This window comes from Maylandia zebra, linkage group LG9 (assembly GCF_041146795.1).
Source record: "Maylandia zebra isolate NMK-2024a linkage group LG9, Mzebra_GT3a, whole genome shotgun sequence".
Lineage (NCBI taxonomy): Eukaryota > Metazoa > Chordata > Actinopteri > Cichliformes > Cichlidae > Maylandia > Maylandia zebra.
In genome coordinates, this window is record NC_135175.1 from 11839423 (window position 1) to 11865963 (window position 26541).

The 26541-nt window shown below is 43.7% G+C and overlaps 2 protein-coding genes across 2 annotated transcripts; both read left to right on the plus strand.

Annotated features, from left to right (window-relative positions):
• Positions 1–13005: 13005 nt before the first annotated feature.
• On the plus strand, positions 13006–20153 carry LOC112436472 (leukocyte elastase inhibitor-like). The gene is made up of 11 exons (XM_076888748.1): positions 13006–13027; positions 13122–13189; positions 13446–13604; positions 13892–14013; positions 14107–14218; positions 16600–16717; positions 18600–18742; positions 19123–19200; positions 19346–19435; positions 19507–19687; positions 19815–20153. The coding sequence occupies exons 1-11, from the start codon at positions 13006–13008 to the stop codon at positions 20039–20041; spliced, it is 1320 nt and encodes a 439-aa protein (XP_076744863.1). The 3' UTR covers positions 20042–20153.
• Positions 20154–22406: 2253 nt separating this feature from the next.
• On the plus strand, positions 22407–26326 carry LOC143420248 (serine/threonine-protein kinase pim-1-like). The gene is made up of 9 exons (XM_076888006.1): positions 22407–22635; positions 23047–23289; positions 23424–23576; positions 23698–23792; positions 23930–23977; positions 24081–24299; positions 25303–25483; positions 25570–25740; positions 25830–26326. The coding sequence occupies exons 1-9, from the start codon at positions 22575–22577 to the stop codon at positions 25919–25921; spliced, it is 1263 nt and encodes a 420-aa protein (XP_076744121.1). The 5' UTR covers positions 22407–22574; the 3' UTR covers positions 25922–26326.
• Positions 26327–26541: the final 215 nt, after the last annotated feature.

The window sequence follows — 26541 nt, forward strand, 5'->3', positions numbered from 1 at the left end:
AAAAGAGCAGAAATTATTGGAAGATTCTCAAAACCCGCAGCTATTTGATCTACGAGTTTATATTCATTCGGAACTCCTCTGGGGACCCCTATTGAGTCAATCCAGGTTGGCGAGTTCAGCCTAGGGTCATAAGCGTGTGTTCCCTCAATCCCGCTTTTGGACAGGATATGTCTCTTCCGCCTAGCTGCCAATGTGCGTGTGTTGTGCTGTGGAATGTTTTTTACCTGATTTCCAATTAGCATAAGAGGTGCTCCTAGTCTGACCATCGCGCACGTCCCCACACTTCCCAGAGGAACACGAGCCAAAAGAGTCTTGTGCCCACAATAATAATAAAGTCCACTTCTAGCCCAAGTCCCAATTAAAGTGTTGGGATCACTTACATTGTTTGTGGTTCTTCCCGTCTGGGTAACAGCGCACCAACTTGGGTCGATTTCCCCCACGTTATATATTATTTTATCTGTGGAGAACTTAAAACACGTATAATTACCTTTTTTCGGCAAAAATGGTCCTACCTTTGTCCGCTTATCAACTGGAGGAAACAAACTGGATAACACAGTACAGTCTCCAGTACTCACCGCTCCTCTAGTCATTCGCAACATGCAATCATAACCCCACTTGTCCTCCGGATGGAGTGGAGCGGGCTCTGTGAACAACCGTGGTCTAGCAGAGGCACAAGCAACACAATTGGATACCTCTTGTTCCCTAGCATTTAGAGCCATCCAGTCCAGCCAGAGATTACTGTCACTGAACCCAGTGGCGCGCTCAATTAAATCCTGAGGCTTCAGTCTAGTGTAGTCCACCGCCAGGACTCGTCTATCCTTTAGTTCCTGTTCCTCTGGTACCACATATGACGGCCCATTTCCCCTTTTTCCTGTAGAATTTACAACAGCGTTTATTTGGTTGTTAATCATGTGTATTTCCTTTTCTTCTCTAACTGGCTCTACGGGATTTACGGGATTGGCCTTTTCAAGAAAGTTAATTTTAATTAACCCCTTCGGGTCAGTTCCCACAGTCTCCACACCTAAGACTAAATACAAAGAGTTTTTACGCCGCCAGTTGCCCAGCGACATAGTCAAAGGATTCTTAGATGGACTATAATCTCTTTGGAGTTTTAACACGTTCTCTGACCCTTGTCCTGACGTTTCCCCATTTTCCCCAGTGTAACCCTTTACCTGATTCCAGTTCCGACACCAGTTTGCAAAGGGCCTACTCCCTCTTTCACAATGTGTACTTACTGCATAATCCCAACAAACCCACACATTATATCCTCTCCAACTAGTATCTGCTCCTTCACACTTTAAAACATCGCATAAGTCAAAGGTGAATGAAGTTGTGGACCCATTAACATAGTTCAACTCTAAACCACCATATGTGCTCAGGCACTCATCTCTTTTACCCGAGACCTCGCGCTTTGATCTCCTTTTTAGCCCTGTTTCAATAAACGATTTCTCTTTTAGTGCTGGATTCAACTGGCCCCAGTGTTCAGACAGGCCGCGGGGGCCTCCCTGCAAAATATAAACAAGCAAACATAGGGCCATTATCAATATCATCACAGTCATCAAACTAACAATCACAAGCAACATTTTAATCAGTCCTCTTTCCTCACGAATCTCCGGTTCGCGGGATGGCATTGTGTTATGTATATTTGTACTTAGCATAAATTTTAAAACTTTGTTTCTGTTTTCCTCCTTTTTATTTGAACCACCCCTTTTCAAACTCTCAATTTGTTACCACTCCTTTTTGTAGGCGCGGCGATCTCCTCCTAGGCTGCTCTTCTTTCTTCGGCCTTCCAGGTAGACTACTGGTCGGCCCGTTACACAGGTGAAGAGGTTTATTCTGCCTCTGTTCCTTGACACCTGCGTTCCTTGACGACGAATTTTCCTCCACCAAGCTCTCGTGTGCGGGTGCACACTGCGACCAATGGTACCAGGTGTCGCCTTTCCCTTTCAGCTGGACTGCTGTAGCCGTCCGGGCGGTCACCTCATACGGACCAGTCCAGCGGGGCTCCTTCCACTTTCGCTTAATGACCTTCAGCCACACTGCCTTTGCGTCCGGGACCTCTCCGTTCCCCGTGGGTCTCTCACAAGTGACCTGTTTTGTAAAGCTGGACACAAGAGCTTTCAACTCATTAAAATATTCTGCATGAGACCTGTTGCTTGTCCTGGGCTGCTCCACCGGGACCACTGTCCAGGGTGCTGGAAACTGTCTCCCAGTCAGCAGCTCATAAGGGGTGAAACCTGTGGATTGGTTAACAGAACATCTTATGGTCATCAAAGCAATGGGCAGGGCTGCGACCCAATTTAGCCCTGTCTGCGCACAAATTTTAGCCAACTTGTTTTTCAAATTTAGGTTCATCCTCTCTACCTTTCCTTGAGATTGAGGATGATAGACCGTCCCGAACTTATGTTGCACTCCCAACATCCTCTCTACCTCTTGCAAATCTTTGTTCTTGAAGTGAGTACCATTGTCTGACCTAATTCTCTTGGGAAACCCATGCCTTGGAATGTAATGATTGATTAAGCACTTAATCACACTTTTCGCATCTTCACATTTGGTCGCCCACGCTTCGGGCCATCCAGTCAGAACATCCACACACACCAACAAATACCTCACCCCACCTGGGCCTGTATCAATCATGTCGGTATAATCAATCACGACCTCTTCTCCTGGCCTTTCTGGCATGAGAAACTTACCAGCTTCAGGTTTTACTGCTGGCTTTGGGTTGTGTGCCCCACAAATTAGGCACGTTCTGGCCTTTTCCAGTATCATCCTTCTCAAATCAGGATGCCACCATCGGCACAAATTTCTCTCCATCTGTTTCACTCCCACGTGACCAAGCCCGTGAGCCTCATTCACCTTTTGTTCCGCCATTTTGGCCGTTAAAGCGGGACGCCCATCTGGCCCCCTCCACAAACCGCCATCTTGCCAGGCTCCTTTGTTTTCCCACACCCCCTTTTCCTCTGGGGATGTCTCCTCCTGAGCCTTTCTAACTTCTTCCATGCTGTTAGTGCTAACCTCCTCTTCTGGGGTTACCTGCACCAGTTGTCTCTGTCCTTTGTAGCCCGCTGCTTCCTTTGCGGCTTCGTCAGCTTTCTGATTTCCTCTTGCCACCATACTGTCTGCTTGTGAGTGGCCTTTGCATTTTATAATACTTACCTCGTCTGGGTCCTCCAGGGCCTTTTCCAGTTCCTCCATTTCCTTTTTATGACAGATGGGTGCATTAGTGGCCGTCCTGAACCCGGCTCTCTTCCACTGAGCCAGTTCCACATGAGCTGCTCCAAACGCATATGCTGAGTCAGTGTAGATGTTCACTCTCATGTTTCTAGCCAACCTCAGGGCTCGAGTTAGGGCTATCACTTCAGCTCTCTGGGCCGACTGTTGTCCCTCAATTTTTCCTGCTTCTTTCACCTGAAACTCAGTTCCTACTCTACAGACTACTGCATAGCCCGCTTTCAATCCTTCTTCATCTCTGTGGCAGCATCCATCTGTGAACCAATCCTCAGCTCCGTATATGGGCTCTGCCTTCAGGTCTTCCCTGATTTTTCCTTCAACCTGGGCTTTCTTAATACAGTCATGTGGTTCTCCTGACCCCATTAGGTCTGCCATATTTATTCCTTCATGTGTGAATATCAAATTTGGCGCCTCTAAAATTTTGCTCAACCTTTGTTGCGTCAGTGGAGTCATTGTGAATGCCTGTGAGTTCACATAGGCCACTACACTGTGTGTAGTAAGCACTTTCAGTGGGTGTTCCCTCACTATATGTGCTGTTTTCTGAATTATCTTTGCTACTCCTGCTGCGTGTTGTGTGCATGTGGGATGCCTTGCTTCTGTTGAATTTAATCTTATGCTGACATACATAAGTACATCCCTACCTCCCCCTTTTTTCTGAAACAACACACCATTCACAACTCCCTTTGTTTCTGAAACATCAAGGTAAAATGCCTCATCATAGTTAGGTGTGGCCAGATCTGTGGCTCTTGACAAATCCTGTTTTAGTGAAATGAACGCTGTCTCTGTGTCCGGCGTCCAAGGCAATTCAGCCTTCAGATTTCGAACACCAACTTTCTTGATCATGTCCCTTAAAGGGGCCGTTTTACCCGCATAGTTCGGAATGAACTGCCTGCTGTAACCTGTCAAGCCAAGAAAGGAAAGCAACTCCTTCACAGTTCTTGGTTTTGGATGTGTCAGAATTTGGTCTCTGTGTGTGTTCATTAGCCCCACTGATCTGTGTGCGATCACCCGGCCCAGGAATGTTACCTCTGGCCGGACCAACTGCAGTTTTTCTTTGCTCACTTTGAAGCCACACTCCGCCAATCTGTTCAACACCACGAGCGATGCTGCCGTACAGGCTGCTGCTGACGGGGCTGCAATAAGAAGATCATCAACATACTGTATTAATGTACAGCCCCCTGGCAGTTGACATGGGGACAATGCCTCTTTCAACACCTGATTAAAAATTCCTGGTGAGAGTGCAAAGCCTTGTGGTAGGCGTGTGTACCTAAATTTGCGGCCTCTGTATGTGAATGAGAAAATGTCTCTGAGTGACTCGTGCAGTGGGAGACAAAAGAATGCATTCGCTAGGTCAATACATGTGAACCACTTTTGGTCCCCAGTAATTTCGGTCAGAGCCGTGTAGGGATTTGGTACAGGCACAGTGTCAGTCCTCAGCATGGCATTTATTGCTCTCAAATCATGTGCCATACGGTACTTCCCTGTCCCATGTTTTTCCACTGGCAAAATAGGTGTGTTCCAAAATGACCATGAGGGCTCAAGCACTCCTGCCTTCCACAGTCCTTCAATGGTTTCAGCTATACCTTCTTCTGCTTCAGTTTTGTGCTTATATTGTGGTCTGTTAATTGGTATGTCAGACTTCAGCTGGAACAGGACAGGCGAACAGTTAGCTAGACCTACATCCGTGGGCCCTGCGGACCACAAAGTACCAGGCAATTTTGAGAGCTCAGCTACTGCATCAGGATGATCCATTCTTTCCCTGCCATGTATTCTGGAGATTTCTTTATGTTCTAAGATCACTGCATCGTTGGACAAACAAGTTATGCGATATATTTTACATTTTGGTGCATACCAGACATTTGGAATTTGGGTGCTTTGCCAGCATGCGTTGTCCAGCGCCCGCTTGACCATTGGTCCCAGATCTCTTGGCCCATGACCCTCGTGGACCGCCAATGTAATGTGAGGGGCTGAATCCTCTCCCACATTGTACCAAGGCAGTTGTTCATCAGTAAATTTCACAGCCGCGGCCACACCTTCTGGTCCAACATAAATGTTATGTGTTTGCACATTCCACGTCTGTCCCTCAAGATCAGACTGGAACTGTTCCCGATAGATATCGTTATCTTCCCTATCATAGAAGAGTGTAACGTGGAAAGGATCTCGCGGTGGGGAATAGACGGCCAGGCTCATTATCCAGGGTTTCCACAGCTGATAATGTCTCAGAATGCCTTCTTCCACTAGCCTCCCCCAGTAGATTTCGGCAGTGGGTTGTTCAGAGTTCTGGACTAAATATTGAGTCTTTGAAGGTGAACCCAGACACGGGAATTCTTTTCCTCCAGGCAGAGTAACAATCAGTCCATCTGGTGAGCACATGATTGTGGCTCCCAGTTTCACAAGCAGGTCCCTGCCCATGAGATTTGCAGGCACCTGTGAGGACACCACATATTGGTGTTTCAAAGTCTGTTTTCCCAGCTGTGTCAATGCTGGATCTGTCAATGGCAGTGTCATTGGAATCCCGGAAAAGCCTACCACATTAACTGTGTGACAGGAGAGTGTTGCACTGTCTGGTGTGTCTTTCAAAGTTGAGTATGTTGCTCCAGTATCCACCAGGAAGGGCAATTCAGTGCCTTCCACGGTCATTGACAGCATGGGTTCTGCCGCCCCCACACTGTTCAGTTTCTCCGGGCTCCGTCAGTATTGCTCCCCCTCCCAGCCCCAGTCGGCTACTGGGTACTGGGGGGCTGGTGCTGCATTCGGGTTTGGAGCTTGATGTGCTCCCCTGTAAGCAGCTCTTTGTCTTGGGCCTCCTCGTGCCTGGGATTGATAGCCTCGCCCCTGATAGTTCTGCGGCGGTTCAGGGCAATCTCGGGCCCAGTGTCCTTCTGCTCCACATCTCAGACACGCAGTCCAAGACACTCTGCCAGGATTCCCCGGATTCCGAGCCCTTTGTCCTCCCCTCACGGATCCACCACGCCCTCTCTGCGGTCCACCGGTCCCCCAATTCCCTACTGGTTGACGCTGCCTTGGTACATTGGCGGGCCAACGGTCATCAGGGTAGAGACCCGGATCCTGATCTGACCAGTCAGGCACAGGATCTGGCTGAGGCCTTGCCACCATTATAGTCTTATTTAATTCTTTCGGTTCTTTTTTCTTCGCATTATATTTTTCGCGAGCCTCCCCCAGCTGCAGCCTAAGCAGCTGCGCCTGTGCTTCATCTAACTCTTTCTTTTGTTTGTTCGTCAAATCCTGTTCCTGCTGAAGTCTGTGGGTCACATGTCTCTCCCACTGCCCCGAGTCTGCAACGGCAAAATCTGGGTTCTTTTCCAAGTCAACTGCAACCTGATTGGGCAGCCCTGCCAGCACCGCCGAACGAAACCACGCTCTACTTTCACCCTCCTTCCCCGGATGTATTCCTGTTTCTAACAACCATTGTTCCTTTGCTTTAGCTAAAAACTCTCTGGGTGTGTTTTTGGGATCCCAAATAATTTTTGGAATGGCTCCAGAGTTAGGAGTTGGGTACTTCTCCCGGACTGCATCTGCTAAGTCATTCTGCACCTCATGGTATTGTAGGTCATTTGCATATCTGGTTGTTTGAGCTATCTGCTCTACATCTGCTAACCCACCACCCAGCATACAACGTCCGGCCAAAGCGCGAAAATCGCCCAGCGCTAATTCTTCTCCTTCGGTCAGCGCGCCCAGCCTTCTCAACCAGCTAGCTCCTCCCTCAGTTATTGGTGGAAGTTGTTTAACCAATGCTTCCAAATCTCTCACCTTATAGGCGCGATAAACTGGTTCGTTCTTTGGACCTGCTATTAGAGGCAGATTTAAACCAGGGTCAGGAGCACCTTGTTCAAAACTCACTTTTCTACTCTTCCTCGACTTTCCTTTTCCCTTTGAGCTCCTAAATATGGGCTGTCTCTGTGCTTGGTCTCTCTTCACACTTCTTTTCCTCAAAATTAGGCTTGTACTTGGTTGGGGCTCAGGTCCTCCATCTTCGTCCTCCTTATCGTCCTCTTCTTCTGATGACGTCGCACGGTCTTCATTCTCCTCTTCTGGCCCTCCCTGCATTACTCTCTGCTTTATAACCTCCAATGCTGTTAATGCCTCTATTAACGCACGTGGGGGCTCATGCATTTGTCCATACACTTCTCCTTCCCAATGTTCTCCCTTGGTTATCACTCCTTGTGGTATTTTGTCCTTCATTCTAGGGGTCCTTTTGGCCTCCCCGTCCTGCTTTGGCTGTTCCACTGTAGACACCTCGGCCCGTATGATGTTTCCACTATCCACCGAACTGGGAGGCAAGGTCGAGCCTTCATCTGCAGCTGAGGCTGTCATTCTCCCTCCCATATCTTGGGACTGACATTCCACTGCCCTTATCCCTTCTTCGGGGATATTCAGGGGAGTAGTAGTATATTCAACATCTGCTATTCCGCCAAGGACAACTCCAGTCTGTCCATCAGGACCACGAACTTGTCCCCCTCCAAGGGTCATTACAGGCATGACATATGGTGGTGGTGGTGCACAACGTGCCAATTCAGCCCAAGGATATAATTTCGGTGTGTAATACCTGTTAGCCTCTTCTACCTTCGGAGTCAAGTCCTTCACTTGGTCCTCTAGCTTTTTATTTTCCTCCTTCAGATGTTTCAAAGACTCCATTATACTCACCATGTCTCCTGATTTTCCTGTGTCATCCTCCTCCTGAGTCATCCAGGAAGAGGCTGCCCTCCACAGGAACAGCCACTTACAGCACCTGTCATGAGTTTCTTTTAGATCCTTAATTTCTCCTCTGGCTTTCCTGTTCACTGAATGTCCCTTGGACTCCTCTTCAAATTGTTTCAATTTCTGTTCACATCTCTCTCCCTCAGTTTTTAACACCAGGCTCAGAGCTATTTTATCACCCAGCCCTTTCTGTTGAGATGTAATAAGTTTGCTTACCTCAGCCTCCATCGCTTGGCACTCTTTCTCTGCTGCTTTTAATGCTCCAGGTGAAGCCAAACGAATAGCTTTCTTAAGCTGTTCAAGCTGATCCTTCAAAGGTTTGCATCCCCTTTTCCCACTAGGTGTCGCACCCGAGCTGTCAGCCATTCTCTGAAACACAGACTTACCTCTTCCAATGGCGTTGGTCGACTCCACCTTCTTGGTCTAGGTCTCCCAGACACGCTTAACTTTCGGTTTCAGTCTTCGTCTCGCTGTTCTCGCAACCACTGGCTCGTCTTCCCCTGCTCGGTGATACACAAAGTTTAACCCAGCACTTTAGACGCTGTCCTCGCGTTCTCAAGCGTTGACACTCAATCAAAATTATTCGCCCTCAAAGTGTTAATATATGACACCAGCAACCCTTATGCGCAACGCGCTCACCTCCGTATACTTACCTCTCCCATAGTTCCTCGGATTAGTGTTTTTTCATTTATTTTAAACCCATTAACGGCGCTGCGCGTCCCTTATATACTTTACAGCAACACACCCTCAAGGGTCCCTCAACTTGTCCCGTACCAATAAGTCTAAAACCAAGAAATCACCTTTATGACATTATGTCAAAGCTTTCTCCATGTTGCACAGCCTGCCACAGGTTTAACAAAAAATCGCTGCCCGAGAAGGCTCCCACATATCAAGGTGGTCGTTTTCACAAACTTCCAGCAGACCCTCAAATAAACAAAAACAACGACCCAGGCAGGCTTCCAGTTCAGCCTCCTCAATTTCTATGCACACTGAAAACTCATGGGGAGATTCTTCTGTCTCCCCGTGTCCTACACAATTCACCTCCAAATGATCCCCTACAATTGAAATTTCAGTGTGGAATGACGCAGAGATTAACATTTCCTTATTTATTCACTATATGTAACCTGAATTTTCTCTCTCTCTTCAAATAACAAAGGTTATCTTTACAATTTGTTATTGAACTACTAATTAAGTTGCTTTTTATGGTGTCAGTGATAAACTGCCCCTAAAAAGTCCACTTTATTGCGTGCTCATTGAGTTACTCCTATCAAAACTATTTAACAAGTTCAATTTACACATACTCATTAATTTGTCACACTTATTAGTGGCTCATGGTTGCTTAAAGCCTATGTCTGACTTGACCACAGAGTTAGAGCATCATTCAATCCTCTCAGGATGACCACTCCACTTACTCTGCATCCAGTCAGCTCATGAATTAACAACCCTTGCAGACTGTAACCCTTTTATTTTTTGTTTATGCCTTCAAATCCACCTTAAATCTTCTTTACCTAAACGTTGGTTTTAAACACAAACAATTCTTATATTCTATTTTGAAACGCTGTCACCATTCATATATTTACAATGTTGTTATTTACTAAGCCAGCATTTTAATTGCAGACATTTATCCACATTTGCAAACAATAGTTATAGAGCTGAATGACACACAAAACCGAAAGCATAGTCCTCTCATGCGCTCTGCATCAGCTGCCTCATTTGCATGCACACACACTCTTCATCTAAGAATAGCAGCAGGCAGTCAGTGCATTGCTGACTCGACCCACAGAGATCTTTTTTAATACAGAGACGTCTTATATTTACAACTGCACAGATTTTAAACCTTTTAACACCTATCGAATTTCGACAAATTTAACATAACAGTTTAACCGATAAACTCCCTGAGTTTTTTACGATCAATTAACCAGTATCTGTCCACCAGTTTCTGGCCTCATTTCTAAAATCCCTAACTCAATTTAAAAGTGTCCAACACCCAAGGTCCAACCTTTGCTGCCCAAAAAAGCGCAGATACCGTTCCAAACGGTAAGGAGATTCTAACTCCTAGTTATTTTGGAGGTTCCCAAGTTCTCCCCGGTTGCCAACCGTACTAACCCTATTCGCCGATAGGTCAGGGCCAAGCGTCCTTGGCCGGGAGGGAGCGTTACCTCCGAGAACTGCGCTTCCTACCAGTCCAACTGGCGTTCTTGAGTAATTTATAATACTTTGGAACAACAGTAAAACACCCAACCAAGTGTAAGACTGAGGCAGGTCCAACCTTATAACCAAAAAATAACCAAATTCCCTAACCTACTAAACGGTCCAACCGTATTCAATCATCACCAGCAGTCCAACTGCTTTAAATCCTCAGATTCTTATCAAAATCAAAACAGACATGCACCAGTAATTTCAGTGAGTAGACTTTTAATTTTCACAGCCCAATTTGACACACTTCGGAAATAATTCAACAGGTAGTGTCTTACCTTTTTTAAATATGATGCGCCGGCGTGCGTCCACTCACTTTTGACCACTGGCCAAGTCTGCCCGTCTGACCACCTCGGACCACCGCTCACACCTCCACTTCTGCTCATACTGCAGATTATATTATACTGGTAAAATACTTTTTGTTTATCCCCACAGCTTTCAGCAGAGTTTTAAAGCAGCTATTCAGGAAAAGAGCTGTGAATTATCTGCATACCTTGTTAGGTAATCAGCTATTTTGGGGTTCTTTAACAAATCAACCAAAAGGTCGACTGAGTATTTTCTCGTCAGAGTACCTTCACCGTTCACGATGATGTTGAGCACAAGCTGGAGCGTTTGATGGATGTTCTTTGCATCAAAGAGCTACGAGGAAATCCCAGAGATTAGAGACAGGATATTATGTGAATCAGCATGAATGTTGTTTGTTGTTCAACAGATAAAAACAAGAAGAGAAAATAGAAACAAAGTAAAAAAGGAACAATTGTTTCTGCCGTTAAGAAAAAAAAATTGAGTCATGGCAGAGACCTGCAGAAGTCTTGAGTCTCATTTGATGACATTTTGTCAGATTGCCTTGTAATTTAAAAAAAACAAAACTGTTTTTTGAGCAAAAGTTCTCCAGGTTTTTTTGGAGTTCTTTCAAAGTTTTCTTATTTTTGGACGTTAGCTGCTTTTTCACTCTTTTTCAGTCCAGTCTGTGCATCTGAACATTTACAGAAAGATTTCTTTGTTTCGTCTTTAGACACTTTGTTAAACGCAGATCCCAGCAGAGTTCGCCTACCTTCTCTCCAACCTTCTCAGGTTTTGTGGATATTATACATGGTTATGCTGAGGATATGTCGGCTACTTTCCACTGGAAATGCCTTTTGGTTAAACTGTCAGCGAGGAATTTGCACTGTTACATTTTTATATAACTTTAATGCAAAAAAAACAGCTGCTTGTTTAAGTGAAAATACACTGATGGGGTTTTTTTCTATTCATGAACAGGAGTGTGATCAGTTTAATAAAAGAAAAAATAACCATAACCAAGATATGAGGGGAAATCTTGGACAAATACAAGCAGACTGGAGCAGCCAGCGTTCAAAACACCGACGTTCAAGGTAACAGAAGGTTCCCGAGCCACATCCACCCAGCTGGTTTCTGTGTTTCTTGTGTATTTGTGTACACTGTGACTTCATGGCTGTCTTGGGCTCCAGCTCTTGTTTTGGTGTCTCATTAATTTGATTTAATGTCCTGCTTAGTGATAACATCACTCTTGGCCTCCCTGCACTGGCTTCCAATTGAATTTAGGATTCATTTTCAAGTTCTTTTATTGGTTTTTAAATCTTTAAATGGTCTGGCACCTGCTGAAGCCCTATGTCCCCACTCGTTCGCTCCGGTCAGCTGAGCAGCTGTTGCTCTCAGTCCCCAAATCACGGCTGAAACTGAGAGGAGACCGAGCGTTCTCTATCGTGGCTCCTAAGCTTTGGAATAATCTTCCTCTTCACATTAGGCAATCGACATCAGTGCTGGTTTTTAAATCCAGATTGAAAAAGCATTTTTATTCACTGGCTTTTGACTCAGTGGTTGACTGACTTGTATTTTATTGTTTTTCGCTATGTTTATTATTGTATCGTATTTATTATTCTTATGGTATCTATTATGTTTCTATTGTTCAGCAGTTTGGTCAGCCTTGTGTGTTTTTAAAGTGCTATATAAATAAACAATGATGATGATGATGAACATAGTAACGTGTGTTGGGTTGCTCTGTCTTCAGACTCACTGTCAGACTGATTAGACAGTGAGTCTGAAGGTGAGAGTCCTCACTGCCCACGCCTGTCTTTGGGTCTGACCAACACCGTTTCCTGTGTGTCATTCCCCCCTCGCCTTCCCCCCATCCGTCCTGTCTGCACTGACCTCTCCAATAAAGACAAAAGGCCTCATTTTCTGAAACTCTTCCTATCCCATCACCTTGCGAAGAATCACTTCACCATGTTGATTAATAAGGACGGTGGGAATGGTTTGAAGTCTCGTCACAGAAAATGTGCCAAAGGCAAAGAATCTGAGCTTGAAATAAAATGAAATGAAAGATCAGCCCCACACAGGGGTTAAATTCAGATGGAAACTCTTATCACACAAAGAGAACAAGCGAATAAATATATCTGAGTGTGGCCCCTCGACTGTCACAGTGTAGCTGACATTTGATCTTATCATGTGTTAAAGCTATTTTAATTACTGAAGAGAACCAGTGTCAAACTCAGCCCAAGTATGGTTGTACGTTAATCCTTAAAGCAACAACGTTTTTAAAGTTGCAGCGTCATTTTTACACCACACCTAAAATCCCACTAATCGTCCGGGCTCTTCACCCTATGACCACACGCTGGGGTATCTAACACCACATGACCCAAATGGAAACTATGTCAGCTGAAAGAAACCCATCGAAATGTGCAACACTTAAAACTTTGCCTGATTGGAGCATGGCTTCAAATACAGCCCTGAAAACAGACAGGCGGTCGTTGGCATTTCGTTACAAAGTTTCCTTGTTCAAAACTTCTGCTTCATTATAACAACCGAGTGACTGGGATCTACGAGCTGAGCTTGTGTAAGATGTCTGACACTGGAAGCTCAGGTGAGCGGCCATGAAACATGTTTAAAGAACGGCAGCTGTTTTATCATAATTCTGTGGAGAGCTTCATCCTAATGAGGGCTCATGTCCTGAGCAGGGATGCAGAGGAGGAGGAGGAAGGTCCTGGACACATCAGTGGCTTATGTGCGTGGAGAGGAGAACCTGGCCGGCTGGAGGCCCAGAGGAGATAGCCTCATCCTAGAGCACCAGTGGGAGCTGGAGAAGATGGAGCAGCTGCAGGAGGTGGGGCCTTAAAAGATTCATAAAGAAATAAATCTGTTTAATATCGTAGAGGGAAAAATGACTTTTCAGCTCAAAGACCAAAGTGCTATTCTAAAAAGTTTTTTCTTAGAGTACAGACTTTACATGACTAACCTCCCCTCTTCTCCCCACCTCACATTCGCCCCCATCTTTCGTCCAGGTGGAAAAGACCCGTCACCTTCTGGGAGAGGCGGCTCCCGTGGGAACAGCTCCCACCACCAAGTCCCTGAGTGAGTCTCTGTCCCCCAGCGTGAGCTCCGGCACTCTGTCCACATCCACCTCCGTCTCCTCGCAGATCTCCAGCACCACCTTTGAAAGCGTGAGAAGGAGCTGGCCACCAAGGTGAGAAAAACGTGGGCTTAGTGGGCGTTCTTGTTGCTGCCTTCTTCCTTCTCTGCTCGGAGCTGATCGGTCTTGTTCCTGTTGTGTTGTAGTGCCTGCGCCTTCTGACACACACCTTCAATACTGAATACAAGCAGCTGGTGAACAGCATCAGTGACTGCAAGGTGAGAAATAATACAAAGAAATAAAAAAATAGCCTTTCTGTGTCACATCAGGGAGTTCCTATATTGACGTCTACCTCATCCTGCTGTTGTTTCACTTCAGCTTTCTCTCATCTCACCGATCGGACGTGATCCATCCGTGACGAGCTTCAGCAGTGCCACCCTCACCCCTTCCTCTACCTGCCCCTCTCTCTCGGACTCGCGCTGTGGCTCCATGGGCCAGAAGTAAACATATTTTTAGGAACATTGACCTCGATCTGCAAACGGTTATTGACAGGTTATCTATTTGATTCTAACTTGGTGTGATTTGTGTTAAAGGACCCCTGAGAACAGCTCACGTGCCTCCAGTCCCTCCTGCTCAGACTGTGAAAACTTCCCGATGGTTCCCACTCTGGAGACCTCCTACCTTGCGCGGGCTGCAAAAGAACGAGTTCCTGAACTTGGTGCCTGATATTGAAGAAATGCGACCAGGGTGAGTAATGCCATATTAACCCAAATACTGTCACTATGACATGTGTCTCACAGACCAAATGTAAGTCGACACTCATGTTCTCTAGTTCAAGCAGAAATGATGTGGATCGATTCAAATTCCTGAGCCTGGATGATTTCAGCTGGAAACAAACCAACTCTGCTTCTTCTTCAGATAATTCAATTCAATTCAATTTTATTTATATAGCGCCAAATCACAACAAAAGTCACCTCAAGGCGCTTCATAGATACAGAGAAAAACCCAACAATCATATGACCCCCTATGAGCAAGCACTTTGGCGACAGTGGGAAGTAAAAACTCCCCTTTAACAGGAAGAAACCTCCAGCAGAACCAGGCTCAGGGAGGGGCGGGACCATCTGCTGCGACCAGTTGGGGTGAGAGAAGGAAAACAGGATAAAGACATGCTGTGGAAGAGAGACAGAGGTTAATAACAGATATGATTCAATGCAGAGAGGTCTATTAATGCATAGTGAGTGAGAAAGGTGACTGGAAAGGAAAAACTCAATGCATCATGGGAATCCCCGGCAACTATGCAAGTTGTAAACAGTTGTAGGATTAAAGATTATTGAATGTACAGAATGATTATTTACACAGAGCTATACAGTAGTGCAGTTAAGATAAGTGAGGGTGTAGATAGTTTCTACAGAGGCTATATAAAGTGCTAGTGGTTGTGAGTGGTGGTTCACTCCATGTTATTATTGTGTGTTTGAGGGTACAGTTGTCCATTGTGGGGGTGTGTATGTTCAGTGCATGAGTTTAACGTGGGTCAGATGTCAGGAGGCAGAGTTCAGGAGTCTGACAGCTGTGGGGAAGTAGCTGTTCCGGTACCTGGTGGTCTTAGTCCGGAGGCTCCTGTGGCGCCTCCCAGAGGGCAGGAGGGTGAAGAGTCCATGTGATGGGTGACTGGGGTCTTTGATGATTTTCCCAGCCCTTTTCAGACACCGCTTCCTGTAGATGTCCTTTATGGCAGGAAGTGGTGCTCCGGCGATGCGCTGGGCAGTTTTCACGACCCTCTGCAACGCCTTCCGGTCCGAGGCAGAGCAGTTCCCGTACCAGACTGTTATACAGTTGGTCAGGATGCTCTCGATGGTGCAGCGATAGAAGTTCACCAGGATGTCTGAGGACAGGTGGTTCTTCCTCAGAGTCCTCAAGAAGAAGAGGCGCTGGTGAGCCTTCTTGACCAGCTTGGAGCAGTTGGTCGTCCAGGTGAGATCCTCGGAGATGTGGACTCCCAGGAACTTGAAGCTGCTCACACGCTCCACAGCCGTCCCCTTAATGTGGATGGGTGGATGTGGGTCAGCATTCCTCCTGTAGTCCACGATGAGCTCCTTGGTCTTCTCGGTGTTAAGCAGCAGGTTGTTTGTGTCGCACCACTCAGCCAGACGATCCACCTCCTCCCTGTAGGCGGCCTCATCGTTGTCACTGATGAGGCCAATCACCGTGGTGTCATCTGCAAACTTAATGATGGTGTTGGAACCATCAGCAGGTCTGCAGTCGTGGGTGAAGAGGGAGTAGAGGAAAGGGCTCATCACACAACCTTGTGGTACACCGGTGTTCATTGTGATGGTAGATGAGCAGCGGTTATCCAGCCGGACATGTTGGGGGCGGTTGGTCAGGAAGTCCAGTAACCATTTGCAGATGAGGGAACTGATGCCCAGGTCTGTCAGTTTCCTGATGAGTTGTGAGGGGTGGATTGTATTGAATGCTGAACTGAAGTCTATAAACAGCATTCTGGCGTAGGTGTTGTTGTTGTCCAGGTGTGAGAGGACAGAGTGCAGTGCGATGGAGACTGCATCCTCTGTGCTCCTGTTCTGGCGGTATGCAAATTGGTGGGGGTCCAGGGTGGGGGGGAGACAGGATTTGAAGTGTGCTAGGACCAGCTGCTCTAAGCACTTAGCTATTTACAGTTCATAACAAGAGACAAGGCACCATTTCTCTCCTTTGTGTTCCAGTCATCACAGCAGATTAAACTTTTAAAATATTTGCAAATAGTATAAAGAAATATATAAAGAAGTAAAACAGTAATTTATTAATACTTAGAAATACTAAAACTTACATTTGTCAGCAAAAACTGCTGCCATCTGAACCGAAACGTTACAAACCAGCTTACCCACAATCTGTGTATTTTTCTATGCTGGCTACTTAAATTGGCATCCAACAAGCTATTTGCTTTAATCTTTTATTAGACAAAGGCTGACTGGTTAGTTCAAGCTTCAACTGCATCCAAAGGACTGAAAATGTTTTAACACAGTGACTGAACTTGATTGAAGTCTCCGTAGTTTGTTGAATCTGTTTCGAGTGACTTATTTTCACAATTCCAGGAATTTTTAAAAGGCACCAAAAAGCATTACAACGCTGAGCTCGAGTCTGTGGACTTCAAAGGAAATGCAGAGGAGGCCAGGGTCCACATCAACAGCTGGGTGGAGAAGCAGACACAAGGTAAGCATAATGTAACTTTAAATGATCTCCACTGTAAATCCTTGGGGATCAGTTGTGTTGTGTTCAGTTGAGACATTATTACCGGATTGTCCACCGTCCACATTATTTTCTGTTTCCAGTTCTTCCAGTCTAATTTCTATTCAGTATTAAGCAGCACTATCTCTGGGTTTTACTGTTTGGTTTCATGCTATTAATAAAACCATCACAGCAGTATGTTGCTGTAAATAGCAGGCCAATTCTTCTATTCTTATTATATTATGTGATGGGTACTTCTACTTTGATCACTTGTGTCTTTAACATATTTTTATTTTTCAGGCCCATTTAGGATTGGCTGCTATTGATTCTATATCTTTATATTATCTTAAGTGCAGCAGGAAATTCATTCATTGTTTTTATAAAAGCGCGATACAAATACAGGCCATTTATAAATCTACCATCTATAATAATAGGATACAAGGACTTTCTATGAGGGTTATAGGACTGTGGTGCCACCTGCTGGAAATGAGACAATCTTAATCCCATTATTTTTGTAGGAGCCATTTTTGGGTTGATACCTCATGTTGCCGCTAGAGGTAACCTTTTTAAGTTTTTTCTTTTTTTTTTAAACTTTATTTAACAAACAATGAGTATACAACATACGAACAGATGAAGTATACAAAACAACAGAACATGAACACAAAAAGCCAAGAGTAAAAGAAAAAGGTAACAATTATAAGAATACACATACATGTATTGTTTTGAGAGCCTTTGTGTTGGTGGAGTCTGATATTGATTGTATGTACATTTCCACATCCTTAAAATAATGACAGAAATATGGTGTTTTGTTAGTAAACTTACATTTATGGATAAAAAATGTAGCTAAAAGTATGAACAAATTCATCATAAAAAACATTTCTCATACTTCTTGGGGAACTTAAACAAACAGAATAAAACATTTTCCCATCGTAAAGAAAACTCCCTTAAAATATGGACAATAACAAACCTGCTAAATTCCTTCCAGAATCTCTGTGTAAAAGAACAGTACCAAAAAAGATGCGTCACAGTTTCTGGATGATCCCCACAGAAAGTACAATTAGTATTTATGTCCCTTTTAAATTTGACCATGTAGTGACTGGCTGGATAACATTTATGTAGAATTTTAAATGAGACTTCTTTCACCTTATTTACAATCAAATATTTATGGGGGACCATCCAGACTGTCTTCCACTTGATATCTGGAACATATCGGTTCCAATAAGATGTTATATATGGGAGAGAGACGATATCTTCTTGGAATAAACTACGTATTCTCTTATTGCTGTTACCAAGTTCCTGTGAAAAGCAGATTTTTCCTATTGGTGACTCAGCTGGATCGGGGAGAGTGACTGAGGCAGATATTGAGCTGTCAGTGTTTTTATATAACATTAAAGTCCCTGAGGGTGTGGCACCAAGCACCACTGAGGATTCCACCTTTTTAAGTTCCTGTATGGTAGGTTTATGTAAGGTATTTAAGGTGGACGCACGTAATCAGCGTCAGGTGTGTTGTTAATCATAAGAAGGCAAAACGTTTGTGACCGCTGCGCTTTTATCTTAAAATGTTTGGAACAAAGACCAAAAAGGACAAGATAAGTACTGCTGGAGTTATTGGACTGTTTAATTAATTCATGCATACCAGAAGCATCGCGTCACCCCCGCTAACAACCACCTCAGTGGCTTCAAGCCTACGCTTGAATTTTTGTTTTTTGTTCCCTGTTATACTGATCATAAAGCTTTTTCCCCCTTTTTTTAAAATAAAAACCATCTTGCTGTTGCCCTGTTTTCTGATTTTATAGCTGAAGATGTTGTACAGTAACTAGTGCATCTTTGGTAATAGTTAATAGTTTTCATAAATTCTTTTTACCAGATAAAATCAAGGACTTGCTAAGCCAGGATGCAGTGGGTAGCCTGACGAAGCTGGTTCTCGTGAATGCCATTTACTTCAAGGGCAGCTGGAACACGCAGTTTAAGGAGGAGAAGACTGCTGATGTGCATTTTCGACTGAACAAGGTAACAGTGCAGAAAGGCAGCATAGGATGGTGCAGTTATACTTTGATCTGTCATACTACAAACGAGCTGTGGACTTTGCTGAATGAGAACATAAAGCCTGGAGCTCTGAGGGGATAAAATCGTGCTTTTAGGACGATCACTTTCCAACTTTATGCAGTTATGCAATGCAGTTTATTATTCATGTAATATCCAATAAGTTCTCAAATAAATCTCAAACAACAGCACAACACAAACTTCGGCTAACAAGAACAAATTGTGTTGTGACGTGTGCTCTACATCCAAATCCACTCAATGGCTGGAATAAAACCATGACAGAACTTTTTGAGATCATTTTGAGACTAAACACAAAAAACATTTCTCTTGTCTCCCCTATTTTTCAGAACGACACTAAGCCGGTGAAGATGATGCAGCAGAAAAGTAAATTTCCTTTTGCGACCATTCCTGAGGCCAACTGCAAGGTAACATCCATCACTTTCAGCTTATTACAGGATTTCACCAGCATGATCTAAAACTTGTCTTTTACAAATATCAGCCTAAATTTCTAGATTAGGAAGTCAGATCATCTTTGATGGAGTAATAAATAAAAACAATGTTTCTGGACAGATTCTTGAGATGCCGTATAAAGGAAATGACCTCAGCATGCTCATATTCCTGCCTAATGACATAGAAGATGATACCACAGGCTTGGAAAAGGTAAGATGCACTTACCAGTACTTTAATGTCCAGTTTCAATCAGACAAGCTAGTGACACTGTATCCACACAGCTGGAGAAGGAGCTGACCTATCAGAACTTTGTGGACTGGACTCGCCCAGACATGATGAGCCCCAACGAGGTTGATGTCAAGCTCCCTCGATTTAAGATGGAGGAGAAGTATGACTTGGAGAAAATCCTGACCAACATGGGAATGGAGAACGCTTTTGACATCTACAAGAGAGACTTCTCTGGTGAGAAATATTGCACCAATGAGACACACTGAATCAATTATACAGTTATATTGAGAGCACAAAAACTGCAAAACATCATCTGGTAAAGAATAAAACACAACTGATTTCTGGGCTCTTCATCTACTAGGAATGTCTCCAGCAAATGACCTGATAGTGTCCAAAGTTGTCCACAAGGCTTTGGTGGATGTAAATGAAGAAGGAGCTGAGGCTGCTGCTGCCACTGGGGTTGACATGGAAGTCCGCTCTATAACGATTCCCGCTGAGTTTGTTGCCGACCATCACTTCATCTTCTTCATCCGACATAAACCCACCAAGAGCATTCTCTTTGTGGGCCGGTACTGCTCACCCGAGTAAACACGAGCTGACATTGACATGAATTAAACATAAAACATTATATACAGTATAAGATTTTGTAAGGTAAACCTAGTTCATACAAATGAAGTAAAGAAAAGTTATTAAAACAAAACGTGCCTTGCTGTTTATTCTTTCAGTGTCCCACAGTAGCACATTTCCTGCTAGGAAAATGTCAGAAGTCACATCATTTCTGTAAATTGGGAAGTAACTGTAATACATCAAGTCACCTCTGTCTCTTGTTACCAGGACTTTTTAAAATGAATGGTACAACATGGAAAGAGGCCCTACACAAGAGTTTAGCTTTGAGCTCAATATGCGATGATCCTTTCAGCCATGACATCTCTGACATGGGAAACCAGGGAATTTGATTAGAAAATGGTGAAGGATTTTCTTTTCAGTTAGAAACTGGATTTGTGTAACATGTTGGTGAAAAGCCCCCAAAGAAAGCAGCATATGATCAGTCGCTATATTGCATTTAATACAAACGTCCTTCGTGTATCCTTTGAATACAGAACAGATCATTTCTGATATCTATGAGTAAACCCAACGAGCACGTGTCCCAAAAGACCCCACAGTGTTTTTATCTGGCTTTTCCCTGACAGTTAGTGGACACTGACAGATGTGTGCTGAATATGAAAGGAAACAAAAGAACTAAAGAAGGTTTGCAGTGTTAAAAACAAGAACTACATGAAGGTTGTTTCATCCTGCTGTAACTTATGACAGAAGCATCTTTTGTTTGTTTTTTCATTTATTTACACAAAGACAGATGTTGAAATAACAGGAGTAACAGTTTAATTCAATTGAAATCAGTCCAATCGTCTATAATGAAATTATTGTTGGACATACATAGTTTTCTTTGGTCGACCAGGCTGGATGCTCTTTGGCATGATTCTGTCTTTCTGTTTCAGCCTGCTTGAAATATCTGGCTTTCTGGTCGTTTGAAAGCGACTTCCACTGTGGACAGAAGATCATAAGAACACACTGTGAGCACTGCTACTACACATAACTACAGGACAGCTGGGACACATGCAAAAACATGAGCAGACAACATTAACAGATGCATAAATGTATGCAGAGTTACACACTTACTCTCTGTCCCACCACTGCATTTACGGCTGCATTTCCAGGGATGTTGAGTTCAGCAATGACCTTTGGCCTCTGCTCTTTGAGATAGAGCATGAAGGCATTTGGAGGCTTCTTGACGTATGGCCCATCTTCATCCTGCTGGGCTGGGCACTTTCTTTTTCTTCAGGAATAAAACACAGAGTAAGAGCACATGTTAGCACTGTGTACAACTGTGAGGGAAGCAGTTCAAAAACACGAGACAAGCTGTAAAACTGAATGAAATCAGGCACCATTAATGGATCATTACAATAATTCCTGCAGACATCTGCAAACAAATGACAGATACTTGCAGATCAGTGAACCAAAGCAGCCGAGCAAACTTAGTTTGGAGTGGAGGTGTTAGGTGGAGGAGCAGGAGTGACATAATCATACATCTGTACACCGTTCCTACACAGATGAAGGGAGACAGATATGAGATAACAGGAAGAAGTTATGAATATAGAGATGTTCAGCAGCTGTGTTCACTCCAGTGTTTGTGTGTTTTACGTACAGTACTCCAACAGGACGCAGGTTCTGGAGCACACAAAACACACAACAGGTGACGAGACAAGCTGCAATACTATCATCTATCCACTAGGTGGAAGAATTGATCAGTAGAAAGAGGAGATGTGCTCAAAACGACATTCATACATAGATTTATTCTTCTTAGTTAGTCTTAAGAATTAGGATTCACTGACAGTGAAGAAGTTTCAGACGTGCACTCGCGTTTCCCCTTTTGCCTTTTCCTGCTCCAGCCAAGTCCTCCGCCTGCTCGACATCTCTCCTATTACCTTTTATTACGCTTGCACTCATGCCTTTGCCTTTCACCACTTCAAAACTGCGCCTTCTTCAATATTACCTTCATATGCTCTCTTTGCTTTTCGCCTTCCTCACTACACTAAGTACCATTTTTTAACGCTGTGTACTCACTCTTGCTAAGTACATGTGAACAGATCTTGAAGAAAAAAAACAAAACAAAACATACTTTTCTTTTCTCTTCTGATACTATTGAATGATCCTAACAGAAAAAAACAGAGTTAACACTGACTTAATAAAAAAGTGTTATATTTTATCTCAGATAAACTAGTCAGTGTTTATTAGTGTTTGCTCAACTAGAAGTCTTCATAGTAGCATCCACACATCAAGTCTTTAAACAAATAATGAAAGGATAATGAAAGAAAGTTTAATGTGAAATTACTGAATTATATGAAATGCCAGAGTGTTTTTCTTTAAACTACTTGGGACACTGCCTTTTAGTGATGTCACTAAAAGGCAAGGTTCTAATGTTGTGTTGCCATAGACTCCGGAGTTTACTTTTAAAGCTCACTTACAGAACTGACTTATACAGCTTAGTTAGAAAAGTCAAGCATCCAGACATTTGAAGGACTATTCACTCATTAAGGTGACATTTTCTATTTTAAAAATTAAGATGAAAAAGGAAACAAGAAAAGTTACGACTGAGGCAGATAAGAAAGATCCAGGAGATCAAAGTAAGTAAAAAATAAAATCCCCTAAATAACAGAATGTACATTTCTAACAATGTTGAGGCTCTGTGTATAAAATGATTCATTTTTAGAGGATTTAAATCCTGGTTTTGATTGAAACTAACCTGAGTGCAACATGTCTAATCAAAGAAAGGTTACTGGGGCACTTTGTCTTTTGGTAAAATAATGTGACAAGTTTATTCTTGGACTGAGCAGTGAAAACAGAGCAACAAGTGTCATCAGTATCTAGACTTAGTAGACCTAGTATGGTCCACTCGTGTTGGTGTGTTTTTTATCAAAAGGATAAACTTGTTATTATATTGTAAGCAATACTAATTTAAAATTCAATGACATCAAAATCCTTCTAGTCCTGATGTCGAGCGCTCTTTTTCACTAATGTGTTGTTGTTGTTTATAGATTGTAAGAGCAGGATGGCTAAAAGAAAGGCCAGTCCTGAAAAAACGACCCCCATAAAAAGAAGGAGGGTCACTGAGCAGGCTGGTCCTTCCACCAGCTCAGATGCTCATGTGGTCGGGGGAGTCAAGCGAAAGGTCCAACAAGATGAAGCGGGGACAACCAATACAGCAAAAAAGCGTAAACTTCTTGAGCATGTGAGCGGTGACAAGGGGCAGGCATCTTCCTGGTTGGACACTGGTAAAGGTAGGCTAATTAGTTGAGTGAGGGGTAGATTAAGTGTACATCTGGTTGCTAGTTTGAAGATATTAGTGTTTGGGAGATATTTGTGTCTATTATCTAATAAGCTGATGTGCTTTTGGTGTTTTCCACATCTGCAGACTGCAGCATAGAGATTTCAGAGAGCTGCAGTAAAAACAAAAAGGCTGGCAAAAGGAAAGCTGCGGGAGACACCAGGGACCCACCTAAGAAAAAGAACGTGGACCAGGACAAAACCAAAACCGTTGCCAAAAAGTCAGTGGCTGAACAGAAACGTAAGTAGCAAGCAGCTTAGCTTTTATATTCAGGTGAAGAGCAAAATGAACATTTAGGGTACAGCAGAGAGTAATTTGTGTGACAGCTGTAGTAAAACCCAATTTGTGTTTGTCTGTTTAGGTGACTTCCAAGCAAGATACGTGGAGGAGCACCGGCTTGGAGAAGGAGGCTGTGGAGCAGTGTTTGCTGGCTACCGCATAAAGGATCATTTACCAGTAAGTGTTCAGATGGTGGTAGTAAGACAGGCAGTAATGCAGATAAGGGATAATATCGTAAGCTGAGATGTATGCTGTTTTACACCTTTAATGATGTCATACTGAGGAAATGCTCATCAATGCCCTGTGTCTTTTAGGTGGCCATCAAACACATCCCAAAGGGGAAAGTGTACTGCAAAGTGAAGGTAAATGTGCAAGACTTGAATTGTTTTTACATTAGTGGATTGCATGCAGCGTTCACCTGTGGAACGTCTGTGCCTCATCATCCACTTTGTTGAAATATTTCAGGATGATAACGGGAAGAATGTGTCAGTGGAAGTTGCCATCATGCTGAAGCTTGCAGCTGAAGCAGATGGATCAGTGGAAACATCAGCCCCAGTGTCTCTGTTGGAGTGGTTTGACTTTGGCAGAGAGCTGATCCTGGTGATGGAGAGACCTGTCCCCGCTGTGGACCTGGATAAATACATAGAAGAAAATGGAGGATTTTTGCCAGAGGACAAGGCCAAGGCAAGTTGACTTGCCTTAGAAGAGTCTTAGACTGTACATCATTCAATCAAAGCACAGAGTATTAGAGAAACATTAACCCATTGATTGATTATTGTCTTTTTCATCGTTTCCAGGTAGGGCTGGGCTATATCATACCATTCACGGTAATACCGGTGTAATTTTGGGCAACGATAGGAAAATGAAATATCGCGCTAGAATAGGTAAAACGCGCATGCGCAGTGCCTATGTTTACATACGCAGATGGCGGTGACGCAGAAAGAGAAGAGCAAAAGTGGATCGTTGAATGAAACGGATGAACCAGAACTGGTTTGTAAAAATGCTGCAACTTTAGTGGTGTGGAACTGGTTTAGCTTTCGTCCGTCAGATACACAACAAAGCACGATTTTTGGTAGCGCATGCTAGCGGGCCGCCGTTATTACCGTGTTGTTTGGAAAATACGGCACACTTAAAATCAATCCTTTGATTTTTCTGAAACTCGACAGTGCCCCTTATAATCCCGTGTGCCTTATGTATGAATTCTGGTTGTGTTTACTGACCTCAAAACGATTTTATGTACACGGCGACTTTGCTAAGCTACAAAGCCGCACCGCTCGATGGATTGTCGGAGCATTACGGCTATCGTAGGCAGGCGCCTCGCGGAGTGATACGTACTGCACCTCAACGTGATATTACCGTATTGTGTGTGTATAACCTCTTTTTAAGCTTTGTGGATATTTTACATGGTTATGCTGAGGATATGTCGGCCAATTTCCACTGGAAATGCCTTTTGGTTAAACTGTCAGCGAGGAATTTGCATTTGCACTGTTACATTTTTATATAACTTTAATGCACATAAAAAAACAGCTGCTTGTTTAAGTGAAAATACATTTATGGGGTTTTTTGCACTAATAAAGTTGTGGCGTTGTAAAGTATTTTGTCTAGTGTCAGTTATATCGTTATCACAACTTTTCAAATGTATATCGTGATAAATATTTTTGGTCATATCGCCCTGCTCTATTTCCAGGTCATTCTGAAGCAGCTGGTTGATGCTGCGAAGCACCTGGAGGATAAACACATCTTTCACCGGGACATCAAGAGTGAGAACATTCTAATTGAGACCGGCTCAGATGTACCGCGTGTTCGTATCATCGACTTTGGACTGAGCTGCTTTGTTAAGGAGCAGTCGCAGTACCGCGTCTTCTATGGTAACATATTCTGCTCTTGCTCTTCACAGATGTCACAATTTTCGCCTTTTGTTTTAGAAGAAATTGCAATTGTGTCTGTTTATTAGGTACAGAAATTTACTCCCCTCCCGAGTGGTACGGGCGCAGTTGCTACAGGTGTGGACCCACCACGGTATGGCAAATGGGAGTGGTTCTGTACGAAGCGCTTCATGCCGGGGACTTTAACACCACGAGCTTCCTCAAAAAGCGCCTGAAATTCAAAAGACATCTGTCCAAAAGTAAGAAAACGTCACACTTCAAGACTGACTGATGGCTTGGACCACTGGAACTATCATCTTCATGTTTTTTCTCTTTCCTTTCTTTCCAGACTGCCGGGATTTCTTGGACGCGTGTTTAACCAAAGTCCCGGAGACGCGGCCGACGCTGGAGGAGCTACAGCATCACACTTGGCTGAGATAAGCCTATCACACACACACACACAAACACACACAATTCAGACGTTATCATTTATGTGTGATGTATGAATTACCTTTCTTTTTTTCAGGAAATAATTTTTTTTAACTGGCCCACTTTAAATTTCAGTGTTTTGGAATTCCTGTAACCCCCCCCCCAGCCATCCCAGGAAAGGGGATCTCTCTTTGAATGGGCTTTCCCGAGGTTTCTTCCCGTCAGTCTGGCCCCCCCAGGGGAGTTTTTCCTCGTCTTCATAGAGAGCTTGGGCTGGCTCAGGAGCTCCATCAAAACTGTCTTTATTTAATTACTCTAATGTAATCATATACTTTAAAGTAATCAAATAAAAGACAGTAAAAATCTGAAGACTTGAAGTAAACTTCCATTAAAATAAAACTTGTTTAATTCATCTTTGCTGAGGATACTGTGTTATTACTATTTCAAGGATTATGTCAGAACACCGGATACTGGTACCCATCCCTACCCATCACTAGGGAACAGAACAAACCAGACATCAATTACAACAAAAATGACACTGACCCAGCCAGCATGACTCGTCTGCCTTAAGAAATGTTTAGCAATATTACAAATTGGGTGATATGCCTTAAAGTAGCTTCTCATGTGTTCAG

What these genes read in the sequence shown, in the direction of transcription:
- LOC112436472 (XM_076888748.1), top strand. Translation starts at nt 13,006, where the DNA reads ATGTCTGACACTGGAAGCTCAG. An exon ending in TGCATTTTCGACTGAACAAG is followed by an intron (nt 18,743 to 19,122) that starts GTAACAGTGCAG and finishes CCTATTTTTCAG; the next exon opens with AACGACACTAAGCCGGTGAA. An exon ending in ATACCACAGGCTTGGAAAAG is followed by an intron (nt 19,436 to 19,506) that starts GTAAGATGCACT and finishes GTATCCACACAG; the next exon opens with CTGGAGAAGGAGCTGACCTA.
- LOC143420248 (XM_076888006.1), top strand. Translation starts at nt 22,575, where the DNA reads ATGAAAAAGGAAACAAGAAAAGTTACGACTGAGGCAGATAAGAAAGAT. An exon ending in AAGTGTACTGCAAAGTGAAG is followed by an intron (nt 23,978 to 24,080) that starts GTAAATGTGCAA and finishes GAAATATTTCAG; the next exon opens with GATGATAACGGGAAGAATGT. An exon ending in TGCCAGAGGACAAGGCCAAG is followed by an intron (nt 24,300 to 25,302) that starts GCAAGTTGACTT and finishes CTCTATTTCCAG; the next exon opens with GTCATTCTGAAGCAGCTGGT.